The sequence below is a fragment of the Nansenia antarctica genome (genome assembly GCF_963989245.1).
Source record: "Nansenia antarctica genome assembly, chromosome: 1".
In the NCBI taxonomy this organism is placed as follows: Eukaryota; Metazoa; Chordata; class Actinopteri; order Argentiniformes; family Microstomatidae; genus Nansenia; species Nansenia antarctica.
This window is the reverse complement of record NC_137674.1, coordinates 110,584,953-110,604,935: the sequence shown is the minus strand read 5'-3', so window position 1 is coordinate 110,604,935 and position 19,983 is coordinate 110,584,953. Positions and strand designations below refer to the sequence as shown.

Sequence of the window (19,983 nt, the reverse complement as noted above, 5' to 3'; positions counted from 1 at the left end):
ATTCCACAATCTGAGTCCATAAAATGAGAATGCAGCCTCACCAAACCTCTTCTTTTGTACATGTGATACACAGAGAAAACCAGCGTCAGAAGACCCGAGAGCTGGTTCACAGGTACAGGAGCACATAGTCCCAGTAGCCCAGAGGGAGAGAGTGTAGGTGAGTAGAAGACTTACCTGTTAAGAGTGAATCTCCGATAGGCTCTTTAGGTTCTGATCAGCTAGAGAAAGAGGAACACAAGGCAGTAACAACCCTTAGCTATGACTTCACTCCCGATAGGTCCTGTTGTCAGGGTCAGAGAGGAGGAACCCAAGCACAGGACAGAGACCTTCAAATACTCCACGTTGATTAGAAGATGAACCACAGGTGTGTAGGCCGAGCAGGTGGAGGTGATTACCACACTGGATTGCTGGAGCTTGAGGCCACACCCACACACACCCCCCCCCCCCCCCCCCCCCCCCCCCCCCACACACACACACACACACACACACATGGGAGAGAGAGAGAGTGGCACAGGCGAGGTGTTCAACATCTAAAACCTGACCACAAGACATCTACACTCTGTCTCTACCAGGGGTTGAGTTTCACACACAGACCAAGAAGAGGGAGCACTGTGACAGACACGTCCGAAGTAGAAGCAAGAACAGTCAAAGTGACAGTTGGGCCTCAGCACCCCGACAACAACAAGATGAGAAGCACATTCGCTCTCTTACTTGCATCACTCCCGGAGCAAACATCCGACGGATGCTCCACTTGAAAAGGTTGGTTTCGCTCCGGTTAGAAACGACGGATCGAGGCAGTCCATAGGAAAACAACAGCGCACGTGTGTTGATCTGGATAAGAGCGGGACGAACAGGCAATTTTACATTTTCATGACCAATCAACTACCACGTATGTTACTTTGTTTACACGAAGGGCTGTGAGAACGCAAATAAGAGAAATAATTTACGCAATTCACTTGCTCCGGCTCATGATTCCGATTTTCATGTGAGAACATGACCTAAAATGTGCAGTTTTATCACACAGCACAAAGCCACAGATGTTGCAGGTTTTGAGGGAGCGTGCAATGTCAGTTCAGTGTAGTTGTCTTCTGTCCTCTACTCGCTTCATTGAAATGTAGCTAACATGCTAAAACGTCACCAACAAATCATTCAGTAAGTTGAATTGAGTCCATTTTAATGCAAGGATAATAGTTTGTGTGATTTTTAAATTAATATCTTTGTTTTTATAGGGTCTTTTACACACTGTAGATTAGGATGTCACTAGCAATTAGCAAATGTCAATTTCTTTTTGATTCTCACTAATTCCACAGTCCCTGCCAGTGACAAACATACCCATAACCACTATTCTTCACATGAGAGATGGTGCAGAAACTGCATTGCATGTGCTGGATTTGCACTACACGTAATGCTTTGTAGTAAAATCAAATAAACATTTCCAGCCACTATAGACCAATTTTGTAGAGTGACTGAGATGATGTCCCATTGACTGTGCTTTTTCCTCTCCACCATTCAACTTTGTAAGTCTCCAAGCTTCAGAAAACTGTATTTTGCCTCTTGTTTCTTTTTCACAGAGACTGCCAACGGCCCCGGGCCTGAGCTAGATTACTCTTCCTGCTACGACTGGTGGATTGATGATTCACTTGCTTAGTCAAATGTATCGATTGTAAGTCGCTTTGGAATAAGACGTCTGAGAAATGCCAAAAATGTAAATGTAAACGTAATGAATGATGACTGGTATCAAACGCATGTGGCAGAATCGCAACTCAATTTTATTGCAATAATCTCAGCAGATGGACATCAGCGTCAAGAGAACAGGCAGAAGATGACCCGTGTGTCCAGTCATCTCCACACTGGTGAGGTCAGAGGTCACAGCTCTCGGGAACATATAGAGGTGAACTTATAGCCGCAGAACCCGTCGTTCCACTTCCGGCCCGCTAGAGAGGAGACAGAGAGGACAACGCAGCTGGTAAGAATTCATATCGTAAATGGACTGACTTACAGTAAATAGCACCTTACAACGGCCTCTCATTCACACACACATGGCGGCAAGCTACCAATGCAAGGCGCCGGCCCACTCATTGGGAGCAATTTAGGGGGTTAAGTGTCTTGCCCAAGGACACTTCGACATGTGGCCAGCCGGGTCTCGAACCACCGATCATTAGACGCCGGCTCTACCTCCTGCACCACAGCCGCCCCAGATTGACAACAGCCTTTTCTTTCATACGGTGCAGATTCTGACTAGAGAAATACAGCACACACTAATGAACATAAGTTGAGAATTAATGAATTTTAACACTAGAAGACCCAAGATTTCAGGACCCTCCTTCCATGACTTTTAGATACCTAGATATGTGCGTTCTACCACCCAGTATCCTTACATTTTCAAAATCACTTCAGGATAAGATGGCTGTTATAAAGCTGTTTTGCAGTTTTCCTGTGTAGGAGGCAGGTTAAAAAAAGAAGTGCTAAAAGGGGGGTCTATTTGACCCCCAAGGCGGCTCTACTAGTAGGTAAAATAGGCACGGCTGTTGTAGTGTTAACTCCCATAAAAGGCATTTATCTATATTTACATGAAAAACAATGAATAGCTGTACAGTACCACCCCAGTTCATTAGTAGACAGTGCTCCTTCTGTCTGTGGTTGTTGGGCTCTCCTCTGTTCCAGTTGGTGTAGGAGAAGACAGTCCCGTCGCTCCACAGCCAAACGCCCTCCTGTGGAGAAGACACAACTGACATATACATACATGCTGGGGGAGGCTATGGGAGGCTGGTGGAGGCTGGTGGAGGCTATGGGAGGCTATGGGAGGCTGGTGGAGGCTAGGGGAGGCTGGTGGAGGATAGGGGAGGCTGTGTGAGGCTGGGTGAGGCTGGGTGAGGCTAGGGGATGCTGGGGGAGGCTTGGGGAGGCTGGGGGAGGCTATGGGAGGCTGGGGGAGGCTGGGGGAGGCTATGGGAGGCTATGGGAGGCTAAGGGAGGATTGTGGAGGCTGGGGGAACTGAAACTGACGGTTCTCCTCAAGCACTTCCTCCAGGAAACTCGGCTTTATATTTTTAACCATTTCATGGTTCAACAGGTAAAATTCATTTAACAATTCAAGTGTTTCAGTAACTACTAAGTGAATGAATCCGCATTGACCGGTTGTTAACATGACTAAGTTGGAGGGACACAGGATGACAGAGACGTACGGTGACGGCATCGTGACCACCGATCCAGCTGAGGCGCCTCCTCAGGATCAGGCTCAGAGCGAAGTTATATTCTCCTCTGCTGTGGACAGATGCCAGGTTCCCTCCCTGGGACACACAGCTCATCTGGAAAGAGAGAGAGACACAGAGAGAGAGACAGAGAGAGAGAACCCACAACTTAACTCTATCCTGATACACCAGGTCATCCGTGTTACTCTATAGTACATTCAAGCAACACCATTTGTGCACAAGATGGAGAAACAGGACTCGGCACAAACCTCTGCTTCGGCCCATGTGGTTGTGTTGGGGTTGAACCTGTAGCAGCGAGCGCCGAACACACACCAGCCAGAGGGGCAGGTGTCATTATCAGCTGCCCTCCTATTCCTCTCCACCGGCCCCACCTCCACGTCCACCTGCACCCCCTCCAGGTCTGGAAGTTCTGGAACATTTACATGTTTGTCATTTAGCAGACGTCTTATTCCAAAGCGACTTACAATCGATACATTTGACTAAGCAAGTTAATCAACAATCCACCAGTCGTAGCAGGAAGAGTAATCCAGCTCAGGCCCGGGGCCGTTGATAGTCTCTGTGAAAGATGGAAAAACCTTCTTCTTTCACCATCTTTATATATATGGACACTTGAGAAACAGAGAAACAGTACAAGGGGGGCAATAGAAGTCTTAGGGGACACAGTATAGGGGAAAAGCAGGTGTCTTCAGGAGACGCAGTGCTGGGGGGCAGTAGATGTCTCAGGAGGAGCAGTTAAGGTGTAACCTGAAGAGATGGGTAGTGACTCTGCAGTTCTGACAGCTCAACTGGTTCACATGGGACGTACTGCACGTACGCACATCCCATTCACTCACTTACTTGCGTCACTCAGGGCCGCCACAGCACAGATCAGCAGAGAAATGGCCAACAACATCACCATGGTGATGATGGGTTTCTAAGCAGAGGATTATAATGCAAAAAAAACAATCTTCAGGTCAATGAGAGACAGTAAATAATAATAATAACTTTTTATTTGTATAGCGCTTTTCCTGCAAATGTTGCAGCTCAAAGTGCTCCACTCATTATATAATCATTATTTTATTATTTAGTAATTTAAAGGCAATATTAAAAAGATGGGTTTTTAGCCTTGAATTGAACATATTTGCTGAGGTTGCATCCCTAATGTAAACTGGCAGTGCATTCCACAATCTGGGTGCATAACATGAGAATGCAGCCTCACCAAACCTCTTCTTTTGTACATGTGGTACACAGAGAAAACCAGCGTCAGAAGACCCGAGAGCTGGTTCACAGGTACAGGAGCACATAGTCCCAGTAGCCCAGAGGGAGAGAGTGTAGGTGAGTAGAAGACTTACCTGTTAAGAGTGAATCTCCGATAGGCTCTTTAGGTTCTGATCAGCTAGAGAAAGAGGAACACAAGGCAGTAACAACCCTTAGCTATGACTTCACTCCCGATAGGTCCTGTTGTCAGGTTCAGAGAGGAGGAACCCAAGCACAGGACAGAGACCTTCAAATACTCCACGTTGATGAGAAGATGAACCACAGGTGTGCAGACCGAGCAGGTGGAGGTGATTACCACACTGGATTGCTGGAGCTTGAGGCCACACCCACCCACCCACCCACACACACACACACACACACACACACCCACGGGAGAGAGAGAGAGTGGCACAGGCGAGGTGTTCAACATCTAAAACCTGACCACAAGACATCTACACTCTGTCTCTACCAGGGGTTGAGTTTCACACACAGACCAAGAAGAGGGAGCACTGTGACAGACGCGTCCGAAGTAGAAGCAAGAACAGTCAAAGTGACAGTTGGGCCTGTGAGAGAAAATTATTATATGTAATAAGCTACATTTAAGAATCAAACATCATCTTGGGTTGAATGTCTGCAGCGGGCTGTAGAAGATGATTTCCTGTTGTCACACAATAGAACCAGTTTCTCTACTTGAAGCTTGACATGGGCTAAGACAACAGACACATTTACATGATTACAAAGACCTGATTGCCCTACCATCTAGAGCAGTTTTGGGCTTTTGTGTTGCCCAGACCCGGTGCTCTGGGACCAGACTGAACCAGTTTGTGGCTATTGTGTTCCGTTTTCACCTTTGTCTCCCTAGGAGAAAGAGGGGGCCGATTCCCCCCTAACCTTCATCACAATCATCTTCATCCATGTACAAACTCACACCCCTTGCTCATGATTGGTCTAAACCTCACCCGAGGGCGGACCCCTTACCTGTGGAAATCTGATTGTATAAATACTGACATGTAATGAATGATCGTCACTTTTTGGGAGGAACTTTGAAACGTTCAGACTCGTCTGACGGACCTGTAAACTTCCTCCTTCTGCAGAAGAATATTAAATATATTTTCTTATACATCTTGAAACGAAACAGGCTGCCATTATTGAATAATTTGCTCTAACAGGCCTCAGCACCCCGACAACAAGATGAGAAGCACATTCGCTCTCTTACTTGCATCACTCCCGGAGCAAACATCCGACGGATGCTCCCCTTGAAAAGGTTGGTTTCGCTCCGGTTAGAAACGACGGATCGAGGCAGTCCATAGGAAAACAACAGCGCACGTGTGTTGATCTGGATAAGAGCGGGACGAACAGGCAATTTTACATTTTCATGACCAATCAACTACCACGTATGTTACTTTGTTTACATGAAGGGCTGTGAGAACGCAAATAAGAGAAATAATTTACGCAATTCACTTGCTCCGGCTCATGATTCCGATTTTCATGTGAGAACATGACCTAAAATGTGCAGTTTTATCACACAGCACAAAGCCACGGATGTTGCAGGTTTTGAGGGAGCGTGCAATGTCAGTTCAGTGTAGTCGTCTACTGTCCTCTACTCGCTTCATTGAAATGTAGCTAACATGCTAAAACGTCACCAACAAATCATTCAGTAAGTTGAATTGAGTCCATTTTAATGCAAGGATAATAGTTTGTGTGATTTTTAAATTAATATCTTTGTTTTTATAGGGTCTTTTACACACTGTAGATTAGGATGTCACTAGCAATTAGCAAATGTCAATTTCTTTTTGATTCTCACTAATTCCACAGTCCCTGCCAGTGACAAACATACCCATAACCACTATTCTTCACGAGAGATGGTGCAGAAACTGCATTGCATGTGCTGGATTTGCACTACACGTAATGCTTTGTAGTAAAATCAAATAAACATTTCCAGCCACTATAGACCAATTTTGTAGAGTGACTGAGATGATGTCCCATTGACTGTGCTTTTTCCTCTCCACCATTCAACTTTGTAAGTCTCCAAGCTTCAGAAAACTGTATTTTGCCTCTTGTTTCTTTTTCACAGAGACTGCCAACGGCCCCGGGCCTGAGCTAGATTACTCTTCCTGCTACGACTGGTGGATTGATGATTCACTTGCTTAGTCAAATGTATCGATTGTAAGTCGCTTTGGAATAAGACGTCTGAGAAATGCCAAAAATGTAAATGTAAACGTAATGAATGATGACTGGTATCAAACGCATGTGGCAGAATCACAACTCAATTTTATTGCAATAATCTCAGCAGATGGACATCAGCGTCAAGAGAACAGGCAGAAGATGACCCGTGTGTCCAGTCATCTCCACACTGGTGAGGTCAGAGGTCACAGCTCTCGGGAACATATAGAGGTGAACTTATAGCCGCAGAACCCGTCGTTCCACTTCCGGCCCGCTAGAGAGGACACAGAGAGAACAGCGCAGCTGGTAAGAATTCATACGGTAAATGGACTGACTTATACAAGTGCCTTATTCCAAAGGGTTAAGTGTCTTGCCCAAGGACACTTCGACATGTGGCCAGCCGGGGCTCGAACCACCGATCTGCCGACCTTGCGATCATTAGACGCCAGCTCTACCTCCTGCGCCACAGCCACCCCAGACTGACAACAGCCTTTTCTTTCAAAGGTGCAGATTCTGACTAGAGCAATACAGCACACACTAATGAACATGAGTTGAGATTCATTTTAACACTAGAAGAGCCGTGAGGGGTCTTAAAAAATAATTTGATCTTTGCACTTGATCACATTTCAGGACCCTCCTTCCATGACTTTTCCTATGTGTTCTACCACCCAGTATCCTTACATTTTCTAAATCACTTCAGGATAAGATGGTATAAAAATGTTTTGCAGTTTTTCTGTGTAGGAGGCAGGCTAAAAAAAGAAGTGCCCTCTAATGATCTGTGTGTAAATAGCAGATTTACATTCTAAAAAGGGGGGTCTATTTGACCCCCAAGGCAGCTCTACTAGTAGGTAAAATAGGCACGGCTGTTGTAGTGTTAACTCCCATAAAAGGCATTGATCTATATTTACTTGAAAAACAATGAATAGCTGTACAGTACCACCCCAGTTCATTAGTAGACAGTGCTCCTTCTGTCTGTGGTTGTTGGGCTCTCCTCTGTTCCAGTTGGTGTAGGAGAAGACAGTCCCGTCGCTCCACAGCCAAACGCCCTCCTGTGGAGAAGACACAACTGACTTATACATACATGCTGGTGGAGGCTGGGGGAGGCTATGGGAGGCTGGTGGAGGCTGGTGGAGGCTATGGGAGGCTAGGGGAGGCTGGTGGAGGCTAGGGGAGGCTGGTGGATGCTAGGGGAGGCTGTGTGAGGCTGTGTGAGGCTAGGGGATGCTGGTGGAGGCTTGGGGAGGCTGGGGGAGGCTTGGGGAGGCTGGGGGAGGCTTGGGGAGGCTGGGGGAGGCTTGGGGAGGCTGGGGGAGGCTATGGGAGGCTAAGGGAGGATTGTGGAGGCTGGGGGAACTGAAACTGACGGTTCTCCTCAAGCACTTCCTCCAGGAAACTCGGCTTTATATTTTTAACCATTTCATGGTTCAACAGGTAAAATTCATTTAACAATTCAAGTGTTTCAGTAACTACTAAGTGAATGAATGCGCATTGACTGGTTGTTAACATGACTAAGTCGGAGGGACACAGGATGACAGAGACGTACGGTGACGGCATCGTGACCACCGATCCAGCTGAGGCGCCTCCTCAGGATCAAGCTCAGAGCGAAGTTATATTCTCCTCTGCTGTGGACAGATGCCAGGTTCCCTCCCTGGGACACACAGCCCATCTGGAGAGACAGAGAGAGAGAGACACAGACAGACAGAGAGCGACAGAGAGAGAGACAGAGACAGAGAGAGACAGAACCCACAAAACTTAACTCTAGCCTGATACACCAGGTCATCTGTGTTAATAGTAGAGTACAGTCAAGCCACACCATTTGGAACATGAGTCAGTCTATAAATAATAATAATACATTAGACTTGTATAGCGCTTTTCTAGACACTCACACTTTACAAACTGAAAAGATCGAGTAGTAACATAAAAAGAAACAATAAATAAAATAAAGTAGAGGGGTCCAATACATTTTTCGATTACTAAATCTAATCTCTGCATTTTTTAAAAAGTGGTCATATCAGATCGATCTTATCATGTCTATACATCATATTATCATTTTTAGATGACTAAATCTAAATCAAAGTGTCTTTGTAAGACAATCTACTCTGTATACTGCAATTACACCTAGATTTTCGGGCGGAGAAGCGGTGAATAAGCAACGCCAGCGTCCTCTCTCGACCGGCATCTCTTAAAAAGGTATGTAGTGGTATGAGTCCATGCTTGGTTAAATAACAGACACATTTAATCCATTCCTATGTTGTTAAATCCATCGGGGGCAGGGGGGGGGGGTGCACAAGATGGAGTAATGGGACTCAGCACAAACCTCTGCTTCAGCCCATGTGGTTGTGTTGGGGTTGAACCTGTAGCAGCGAGCGCCGAACACAGACCAGCCAGAGGGGCAGGTGTCATTGTCTGCTGCCCTCCTGTTCCTCTCCACCGGCCCCACCTCCACGTCCACCTGCACCCCCTCCAGGTCTGGAAGGAGAGAGTCATCAACAATTTTTTTTACATTTGTCATTTACAGACGCCTTATTCTAAAGCGACTTACAATCGATACATTTGACTACGCAAGAGAATCAACAATCCACCAGTCGTAGCAGGAAGAGTAATCCAGCTCTGGCCCGGGGCCATTGATAGTCTGTGATAGAAGATCACCATCTTCTAAACCTAGACTTTTCTTTTTAATATATATATGGACACTTGAGAAACAGAGAAACAGTACAAGGGAGGCAATAGAAGTTTAGGGGACACAGTAAAGGGGAAAAGCGGGTGTCTTCAGGAGACAGTGCTGGGTGGTAGTAGATGTCTCAGGAGGAGCAGTTAAGGTGTAACCTGAAGAGATGAGTAGTGACTGCAGTTCTGACAGCTCAACTGGTTCACATGGGACGTACTGCACGTACGCATCCCATTCACTCACTTACTTGCGTCACTCAGGGCCGCCACAGCACAGATCAGCAGAGAAATGGCCAACAACATCGCCATGGTGATGATGGGTTTCTAATCAGAGGATAATAATGCAAAAAAAACAATCTTCAGGTCAATGAGACAGTAAATAATAACTTTTTATTTGTATAGCACTTTTCCTGCAAATGTTGCAGCTCAAAGTGCTCCAATCATTATATAAACATTATTTTATTAGTTAGTCATTTAAAGGCAATATTAAAAAGATGGGTTTTTAGTCTTGACTGAGGTTGCATCCCTAATGTAAACTGGCAGTGCATTCCACAATCTGGGTGCATAACATGAGAATGCAGCCTCACCAAACCTCTTCTTTTGTACATGTGGTACACAGAGAAAACCAGCGTCAGAAGACCCGAGAGCTGGTTCACAGGTACAGGAGCACATAGTCCCAGTAGCCCAGAGGGAGAGAGTGTAGGTGAGTAGAAGACTTACCTGTTAAGAGTGAATCTCCGATAGGCTCTTTAGGTTCTGATCAGCTAGAGAAAGAGGAACACAAGGCAGTAACAACCCTTAGCTATGACTTCACTCCCGATAGGTCCTGTTGTCAGGGTCAGAGAGGAGGAACCCAAGCACAGGACAGAGACCTTCAAATACTCCACGTTGATGAGAAGATGAACCACAGGTGTGTAGGCCAAGCAGGTGGAGATGATTACCACACTGGATTGCTGGAGCTTGAGGCCACACCCCCCCCCCCCCCCCCACACACACACACACACACACACACCCACGGGAGAGAGAGAGTGGCACAGGCGAGGTGTTCAACATCTAAAACCTGACCACAAGACATCTACACTCTGTCTCTACCAGGGGTTGAGTTTCACACACAGACCAAGAAGAGGGAGCACTGTGACAGACGCGTCCGAAGTAGAAGCAAGAACAGTCAAAGTGACAGTTGGGCCTGTGAGAGAAAATTATTATATGTAATAAGCTACATTTAAGAATCAAACATCATCTTGGGTTGAATGTCTGCAGCGGGCTGTAGAAGATGATTTCCTGTTGTCACACAATAGAACCAGTTTCTCTACTTGAAGCTTGACATGGGCTAAGACAACAGACACATTTACATGATTACAAAGACCTGATTGCCCTACCATCTGGAGCAGTTTTGGGCTTTTGTGTTGCCCAGACCCGGTGCTCTGGGACCAGACTGAACCAGTTTGTGGCTATTGTGTTCCGTTTTCACCTTTGTCTCCCTAGGAGAAAGAGGGGGCCGATTCCCCCCTAACCTTCATCACAATCATCTTCATCCATGTACAAACTCACACCCCTTGCTCATGATTGGTCTAAACCTCACCCGAGGGCGGACCCCTTACCTGTGGAAATCTGATTGTATAAATACTGACATGTAATGAATGATCGTCACTTTTTGGGAGGAACTTTGAAACGTTCAGACTCGTCTGACGGACCTGTAAACTTCCTCCTTCTGCAGAAGAATATTAAATATATTTTCTTGTACATCTTGAAACGAAACAGGCTGCCATTATTGAATAATTTGCTCTAACAGGCCTCAGCACCCCGACAACAAGATGAGAAGCACATTCGCTCTCTTACTTGCATCACTCCCGGAGCAAACATCCGACGGATGCTCCCCTTGAAAAGGTTGGTTTCGCTCCGGTTAGAAACGACGGATCGAGGCAGTCCATAGGAAAACAACAGCGCACGCGTGTTGATCTGGATAAGAGCGGGACGAACAGGCAATTTTACATTTTCATGACCAATCAACTACCACGTATGTTACTTTGTTTACATGAAGGGCTGTGAGAACGCAAATAAGAGAAATAATTTACGCAATTCACTTGCTCCGGCTCATGATTCCGATTTTCATGTGAGAACATGACCTAAAATGTGCAGTTTTATCACACAGCACAATGCCACGGATGTTGCAGGTTTTGAGGGAGCGTGCAATGTCAGTTCAGTGTAGTCGTCTACTGTCCTCTACTCGCTTCATTGAAATGTAGCTAACATGCTAAAACGTCACCAACAAATCATTCAGTAAGTTGAATTGAGTCCATTTTAATGCAAGGATAATAGTTTGTGTGATTTTAAATTAATATCTTTGTTTTTATAGGGTCTTTTACACACTGTAGATTAGGATGTCACTAGCAATTAGCAAATGTCAATTTCTTTTTGATTCTCACTAATTCCACAGTCCCTGCCAGTGACAAACATACCCATAACCACTATTCTTCACATGAGAGATGGTGCAGAAACGGCATTGCATGTGCTGGATTTGCACTACACGTAATGCTTTGTAGTAAAATCAAATAAACATTTCCAGCCACTATAGACCAATTTTGTAGAGTGACTGAGATGATGTCCCATTGACTGTGCTTTTTCCTCTCCACCATTCAACTTTGTAAGTCTCCAAGCTTCAGAAAACTGTATTTTGCCTCTTGTTTCTTTTTCACAGAGACTGCCAACGGCCCCGGGCCTGAGCTAGATTACTCTTCCTGCTACGACTGGTGGATTGATGATTCACTTGCTTAGTCAAATGTATCGATTGTAAGTCGCTTTGGAATAAGACGTCTGAGAAATGCCAAAAATGTAAATGTAAACGTAATGAATGATGACTGGTATCAAACGCATGTGGCAGAATCACAACTCAATTTTATTGCAATAATCTCAGCAGATGGACATCAGCGTCAAGAGAACAGGCAGAAGATGACCCGTGTGTCCAGTCATCTCCACACTGGTGAGGTCAGAGGTCACAGCTCTCGGGAACATATAGAGGTGAACTTATAGCCGCAGAACCCGTCGTTCCACTTCCGGCCCGCTAGAGAGGACACAGAGAGAACAGCGCAGCTGGTAAGAATTCATACGGTAAATGGACTGACTTATACAAGTGCCTTATTCCAAAGGGTTAAGTGTCTTGCCCAAGGACACTTCGACATGTGGCCAGCCGGGGCTCGAACCACCGATCTGCCGACCTTGCGATCATTAGACGCCAGCTCTACCTCCTGCGCCACAGCCACCCCAGACTGACAACAGCCTTTTCTTTCAAAGGTGCAGATTCTGACTAGAGCAATACAGCACACACTAATGAACATGAGTTGAGATTCATTTTAACACTAGAAGAGCCGTGAGGGGTCTTAAAAAATAATTTTATCTTTGCACTTGATCACATTTCAGGACCCTCCTTCCATGACTTTTCCTATGTGTTCTACCACCCAGTATCCTTACATTTTCTAAATCACTTCAGGATAAGATAGTATAAAAATGTTTTGCAGTTTTTCTGTGTAGGAGGCAGGCTAAAAAAAGAAGTGCCCTCTAATGATCTGTGTGTAAATAGCAGATTTACATTCTAAAAAGGGGGTCTATTTGACCCCCAAGGCGGCTCTACTAGTAGGTAAAATAGGCACGGCTGTTGTAGTGTTAACTCCCATAAAAGGCATTTATCTATATTTACATGAAAAACAATGAATAGCTGTACAGTACCACCCCAGTTCATTAGTAGACAGTGCTCCTTCTGCCTGTGGTTGTTGGGCTCTCCTCTGTTCCAGTTGGTGTAGGAGAAGACAGTCCCGTCGCTCCACAGCCACACGCCCTCCTGTGGAGAAGACAGAACTGACATATACATACATGCTGGTGGAGGCTATGGGAGGCTGGGGGAGGCTGGTGGAGGCTATGGGAGGCTGGTGGAGGCTAGGGGAGGCTATGGGAGGCTGGGGGAGGATAGGGGAGGCTGGGGGAGGCTGAGGGAGGCTATGGGAGGCTGGGGGAGGCTGGTGGAGGCTAGGGGAGGCTGGTGGAGGCTATGGGAGGCTGGTGGAGGCTATGGGAGGCTGGGGGAGGCTATGGGAGGCTGGTGGAGGCTATGGGAGGCTAGGGGAGGCTAGGGGAGGCTGGTGGAGGCTAGGGGAGGCTGGTGGAGGCTAGGGGAGGCTGGTGGAGGCTATGGGAGGCTGGTGGAGGCTAGGGGAGGCTGGTGGAGGCTGGGGGAGGCTAGGGGAGGCTGGTGGAGGCTAGGGGAGGCTGGTGGAACTGAAACTGACGGTTCTCCTCAAGCACTTCCTCCAGGAAACTCGGCTTTATATTTTTAACCATTTCATGGTTCAACAGGTAAAATTCATTTAACAATTCAAGTGTTTCAGTAACTACTAAGTGAATGAATCCGCATTGACTGGTTGTTAACATGACTTAAGCGGGGTACACACATAAGGAATTTCAAAATCTTAACAGAAATCTTATCTGAGACAGACCCCACACATGAAGAAACAACATTTTGGATTTGAACAGCCTTGATCGTGTTGTGTGTGGTTTGCGCCAATTTCCCCATTTCAGCACCCCACAGACAAAGATTTTCCACCCTAACCACAGTCTAAAACCGCTAATTTCACCAAACAATCTGGCAACCCTATGGTTTCTGGTCGGAAGTATTGAACGCATTTCACATTTACGATTGCCGGCCACGCCCATTTTCCGAGCTGGTTGCCGGGAGAGTTGATTGCACAATTGACTCTTAACACACCTCACACCCCAGGATTCTGTTATAGGAAAATGTTAAGATCCATCTGATAACCGGGCGTTTTCTGTCGTTTTCAGACATCCAAAAATCGGGCCAAAACCGGCCAAGAAATCCTGTGTGTACCCCGCATAAGTTGGAGGGACACAGGATTACAGAGACGTACGGTGACAGCATCGTGACCACCGATCCAGCTGAGGCGCCTCCTCAGGATCAAGCTCAGAGCGAAGTTATATTCTCCGATGCTGTGGACAGATGCCAGGTTCCCTCCCTGGGACACACAGCTCATCTGGAAAGAGAGAGAGACACAGAGAGAGAGACAGAGAGAGAACCCACAACTTAACTCTATCCTGATACACCAGGTCATCTGTGTTACTCTATAGTACAGTCAAGCAACACCATTTGTGCACAAGATGGAGAAACAGGACTCGGCACAAACCTCTGCTTCGGCCCATGTGGTTGTGTTGGGGTTGAACCTGTAGCAGCGAGCGCCGAACACACACCAGCCAGAGGGGCAGGTGTCATTGTCTGCTGCCCTCCTGTTCCTCTCCACCGGCCCCACCTCCACGTCCACCTGCACCCCCTCCAGGTCTGGAAGTTCTGGAACATGTACATGTTTGTCATTTAGCAGACGTCTTATTCCAAAGCGACTTACAATCGATACATTTGACTAAGCAAGTTAATCAACAATCCACCAGTCGTAGCAGGAAGAGTAATCCAGCTCAGGCCCGGGGCCGTTGATAGTCTCTGTGAAAGATGGAAAAACCTTCTTCTTTCACCATCTTTATATATATGGACACTTGAGAAACAGAGAAACAGTACAAGGGGGGCAATGGAAGTCTTAGGGGACACAGTAGAGGGGAAAAGCAGGTGTCTTCAGGAGACGCAGTGCTGGGGGGCAGTAGATGTCTCAGGAGGAGCAGTTAAGGTGTAACCTGAAGAGATGGGTAGTGACTCTGCAGTTCTGACAGCTCAACTGGTTCACATGGGACGTACTGCACGTACGCATCCCATTCACTCACTTACTCGCGTCACTCAGGGCCGCCACAGCACAGATCAGCAGAGAAATGGCCAACAACATCGCCATGGTGATGATGGGTTTCTAAGCAGAGGATAATAATGCAAAAAAACCAATCTTCAGGTCAATGAGAGACAGTAAATAATAACTTTTTATTTGTATAGCACTTTTCCTGCAAATGTTGCAGCTCAAAGTGCTCCACAATCATTATATAAACATTATTTTATTAGTTAGTCATTTAAAGGCAATATTAAAAAGATGGGTTTTTAGTCTTGACTGAGGTTGCATCCCTAATGTAAACTGGCAGTGCATTCCACAATCTGGGTGCATAACATGAGAATGCAGCCTCACCAAACCTCTTCTTTTGTACATGTGGTACACAGAGAAAACCAGCGTCAGAAGACCCGAGAGCTGGTTCACAGGTACAGGAGCACATAGTCCCAGTAGCCCAGAGGGAGAGAGTGTAGGTGAGTAGAGGACTTACCTGTTAAGAGTGAATCTCCGATAGGCTCTTTAGGTTCTGATCAGCTAGAGAAAGAGGAACACAAGGCAGTAACAACCCTTAGCTATGACTTCACTCCCGATAGGTCCTGTTGTCAGGGTCAGAGAGGAGGAACCCAAGCACAGGACAGAGACCTTCAAATACTCCAAGTTGATGAGAAGATGAACCACAGGTGTGTAGGCCGAGCAGGTGGAGGTGATTACCACACTGGATTGCTGGAGTTTGAGGCCACACCCACACACCCACACACACACACACACACACACACACACACACACACACAGACAGATAGAGACAGACAGGGGAGAGAGAGAGAGAGTGGCACAGGCGAGGTGTTCAACATCTAAAACCTGACCACAAGACATCTACACTCTGTTTCTACCAGAGGTTCAATTCAATTCAACTTTATTCCCCATGTGCAGTGCACTAGGAACATGATTTGGTATTCAACCATACTAAACAAGCTACAGTACATACAACAACAAGACGACAACACGACAATACTCAAGACAAAATACAGTACCAATATGAGTGGATATTATGAATAAATACTGTACAACTAAGTGCAAGAACATGTAAAGTGCAAGGTACAATGATCAGCAGTTATTGAGAAGGGCTGTGGCTTTGGGGAAAAAACTGTTCAAGTGTCTTGATGTTTTTGTCCTGGTGGCCATGTAGCACTGTCCAGAAGGGAGTAATGTTGCTCTCACACGCACACCAAGAAGAGGGAGCGCTCCGACAGACGCGTCCAGTGTAGAAGCAGGAACAGTCAAAGTGAAAGTTGGGCCTCAGCACCCCGACAACAAGATGAGAAGCACGTTCGCTCTCTTACTTGCACCACTCAGGGCAACCGCAGTGCAGGTAAGCAGAGGAATGGGCAACAACACCATCGCCATGGTGACGACGGGCTGCTGAAAAGGAGAGAGACATTAGGATCAGAGGATAATAAAGCAAAAACCATCAGAGTTCAATGAGAGACAGAGATTAACACTGCTGTTGTACAAACAACAACAACACTGACTGACTGATTGTCTGACTGACTCACTGACTGACTGTTTGTCTCAATCATCACACAAACAACAACACTGACTCACTGACTCACGCACTGACTCACTGACTGACTGACTGACTGACTGACTGACTGACTGAACACACTGTTCAAGGTGTGCTGTGCACCTTTGCCAGGGCAGGTGTCCTGCCTCTCCTTGTCTTTTGAAGGCACAGAGAGTAACAGAGAGCAACAGAGAGCAGCAGAGAGCAACAGAGAGCAATAGTCGGCAAACAGTTCTACTAAGTTTGATGTTTTGTTTTGAAATAAGTAACTTCATCCCTTTTCGTTTCTGCTTGTATGTCAGGCTTCCCGTCCTATATGACAATGGTGCATTACATTTAAACCATTAAATTTGAATAATGGGAAATATTAAAGTTGTTCTGATTATGTTTATGTGTGTGTGTGTGTGTGTGTGTGTCTGTGGGTCTGTGTGTGTCTGCCTGTGTATGTGTGTCTGCCTGTGTGTCTGTGTGTGTGTGTGTGTGTCTGTGCGTGGGTCTGTGGGTCTGTGTGTGTCTGCCTGTGTATGTGTGTCTGCCTGTGTGTGTGTGTGTGTGTGTGTGCAGCAGGCTGTGACAGGCGCTTGGCGGGCCGCCTCCACCTCGTTGGCACGGCGACAGAGTGTAAACACAGCTCCGGAACAGAAGCAGTGCCTCGTGGGTAATGCTCATACGCACACACGCACACACACACACACACACGCACACACGCACACACACACACACACACACACACACACACACACACACACACACACACACATCCACATTGGAGCCTTCACAGAGAGAGGGAGAGAGTGGGGTGAGGGAGAGGGAGAGAGAGAGAGAGGGAGGGAAAGAGTGAGAGAGGGAGAGAGAGAGAGGGAGAGAGAGAATAATACTCTGTCGCTGACATGCTCTGTGGTTCTGAGGATAGATGATTTCTCCTCTCCTCTTCCTCTCCTCTTCCTCTTCTCTCCATCATGAACACTACAGTGTTGAGAGGCTCAGAGTTTCCCTTCCCTCTCTACCCCACCCTCCATCCCTCCATCCATCCCTCCCTCCATCCCTCTATCCCCCCTTCTTCCTTTTCTGGCTCCAGTGGTGAGCAGATGTCCTTGTTAGCTCTCCCTCTGACACACACTTGATCTAGAGAGAGAGGGAGGGAGGGAGGGAGGGAGGGAGAGAGAGAGGGAGGGAGAGAGAGAGAGAGAGAGAGAGAGAGAGGGAGAGGGAGATAGGAAGGGAGAAGGAAGAAGAAGAGAGTGAGAAATTTAGCAATAAAGCTGATCTGAATAAATTGTTTTGATGAGAAAAAGCATTGAGACAAACAGAAGGGAACAGAGAGAGACAGAGAGAGAGAGAGACAGAGGCAGAGAGAGAGAGACAGAGAGAGAGACGGGGAGAGAGAGTGTGTGTGAGAGAGGGAGAGAGAAAGAGAGAGTGAGAGAGTGAGGGAGGGAGGGAGGGAGGGAGACAGAGAGAGAGAGACAGAGAGAGAGAGAGCCAGCAGACAGAAACCCCATTAGACTAAAACCAAATTATAAGAAAACAAAAAGAGAATTACCTGACACATTGGAAAGATTCAACCAGAAACCAGAGCAAATTGGAATGCTATGTGGCCCTAAACAGAGAATACACAGTGGCAGAATACCTGAGTGCTGTGACTGATCCAAAACGAAGGAGATCATTGACTGTGTACAGTACAGACTCAGTGAACACAGCCTCGCCATGGAGAGAGGCCGCCACAGGCAGACCACAGGCAGACCACAGGCAGACCTGGCTCCCCAGACCAGACAGACTGTGCACCCACTGCACACAAACAGCTGCTCTTTTTAACTCACTGCCAACTGTACAAAGACATCAGAGACACATACTTCCCACAGATTAAAAAATCAACCCCAAAATATTTAGAAAACATGACTAATGACAAAAAGCTGCCATATCTGCTGGGGGAAGTACAGCAATGTGCAAACACAGCTGCCAGATGTGTGAGATGTTGTGACAGTAAAAGGACGTCCAGTGGAACACAACCACCATAGATATTGTAAATAAGTATCTCACCTATCGACATCAAGCTGATCTCTGTACATAATGTTTACACAGTTCTCATTTATTTCTATTCATATTTTGTAAACAGCAATGTCCACGCTTTTCTATTTTTATTTTAAGGTATCTTTATTCACCTGTATACTATATATATGTTACGGTACATGTGGGAATTCGGTACATGTGGGAAAACTAGGGTTAGGGTTAGGTGCTAGGGTGCTACGGTTAGGGTTAGGGTTAGGGGTAGGATTAGGGTTAGGGTTAGGGTAAGTCAGACATGTACCGAGTCGACGTAGCACCTAACCCTAACCCTAGTTTCCCCACATGTACCGTATTCCCACATGTACCGTAACATAAACCCCTCAAAAAAAGTTTGGAAACGTTATTTCAGTCGATTCTTCCTCCCCTTTAATAATACCAATGGGTATTGTATTTTATATCGTTGGAAAGCCTGATTAGTCACCTTTACAACGAGGTATAACTTGTAAGGATCATGCATTCGTGGAATGAGAAACACAGCTAAACGTGTGGGTAGAGGCCCAAAAATGTTTGCCAAAATCCTCTGCAATATTCAAAAATACAATACCAATTGGTATTATTAAAGGGGAGGAATAATCGACCAAAATAACGTTTCCGAACTTTTTTTGAGGGGTTTATATACACAGCTCTTTTTAATAATTTATTCATTCTAGTCGTAGATTACCTCCTTTTTTTCCCACACTTGCTTTGGTACTGTAAACGTATGTTTCCCATGTCAATACGACCCTTTAAATCTACATTAAAATTGAATTGAGAGAGAGGCAGAGATGGAGAGAGACAGAGAGAGGGAGAGAGGTGGCGAGTTAGAGAGAGAGAGGTTAGACAGAGAGGGAGGGAGGGAGAGAGGGAGGGAGAGAGGGAGAGTGAGAGAGAGAGAGAGAGAGAGAGAGAGGGAGCGAGGGAGGCAGAGAGGGGGAGAGAGAGGGAGAGAGTGATTAGCGTTTGAATTGCCGTGTGGAGTGTTAACATCTGGTCCAATCAGAGTGGAGTGTGTGTGAAGGGTCCACTGAAGACTGTCACTGAGCCAAGAGCCAATCAGGAGAGCAGATGCACTGGCCTTCCATCTTTTCGCTCCCTGGTTCTAATGGACGCCACACACACACACACACACACACACACACACACACGCACACACACACACACACACACACACACACACACACACACACACACACACACACACACACACACACAGAGAACTAGGTCAGAGGTCGGCCTCTGAGGGCTGGTGAGGCCGAGGTTCGAGGCTTGTTGTACTGCATGGATACGCCTGTCCTCTGATTCCTACCTCCACCAGCCTCCACTAGCCTCCACCAGC

At 46.5% G+C, this 19,983-nt stretch overlaps 3 protein-coding genes across 3 annotated transcripts; all 3 read right to left on the bottom strand.

Annotated features, from left to right (window-relative positions):
• Positions 1-1,866: 1,866 nt before the first annotated feature.
• On the bottom strand, positions 1,867-4,110 carry LOC308156528 (ladderlectin-like; the record flags this gene model as incomplete). The annotated part of the gene is made up of 5 exons (XM_080529887.1): positions 1,867-1,934; positions 2,600-2,711; positions 3,186-3,308; positions 3,461-3,621; positions 4,050-4,110. 5 exons carry the CDS (start codon positions 4,108-4,110, stop codon positions 1,867-1,869), a joined length of 525 nt encoding a protein of 174 aa, XP_080386013.1.
• Positions 4,111-6,817: 2,707 nt separating this feature from the next.
• Positions 6,818-9,587, bottom strand: LOC308156520 (ladderlectin-like; the record flags this gene model as incomplete). The annotated part of the gene is made up of 5 exons (XM_080529875.1): positions 6,818-6,885; positions 7,549-7,660; positions 8,155-8,277; positions 8,929-9,080; positions 9,527-9,587. The coding sequence occupies 5 exons, from the start codon at positions 9,585-9,587 to the stop codon at positions 6,818-6,820; spliced, it is 516 nt and encodes a 171-aa protein (XP_080386001.1).
• A 2,684-nt stretch (positions 9,588-12,271) lies between these two features.
• LOC308156511 (ladderlectin-like) lies at positions 12,272-15,115 on the bottom strand (the record flags this gene model as incomplete). Its single annotated transcript, XM_080529866.1, has 5 exons — positions 12,272-12,339; positions 13,002-13,113; positions 14,195-14,317; positions 14,468-14,628; positions 15,055-15,115. 5 exons carry the CDS (start codon positions 15,113-15,115, stop codon positions 12,272-12,274), a joined length of 525 nt encoding a protein of 174 aa, XP_080385992.1.
• Between the last annotated feature and the right edge of the window lie 4,868 nt (positions 15,116-19,983).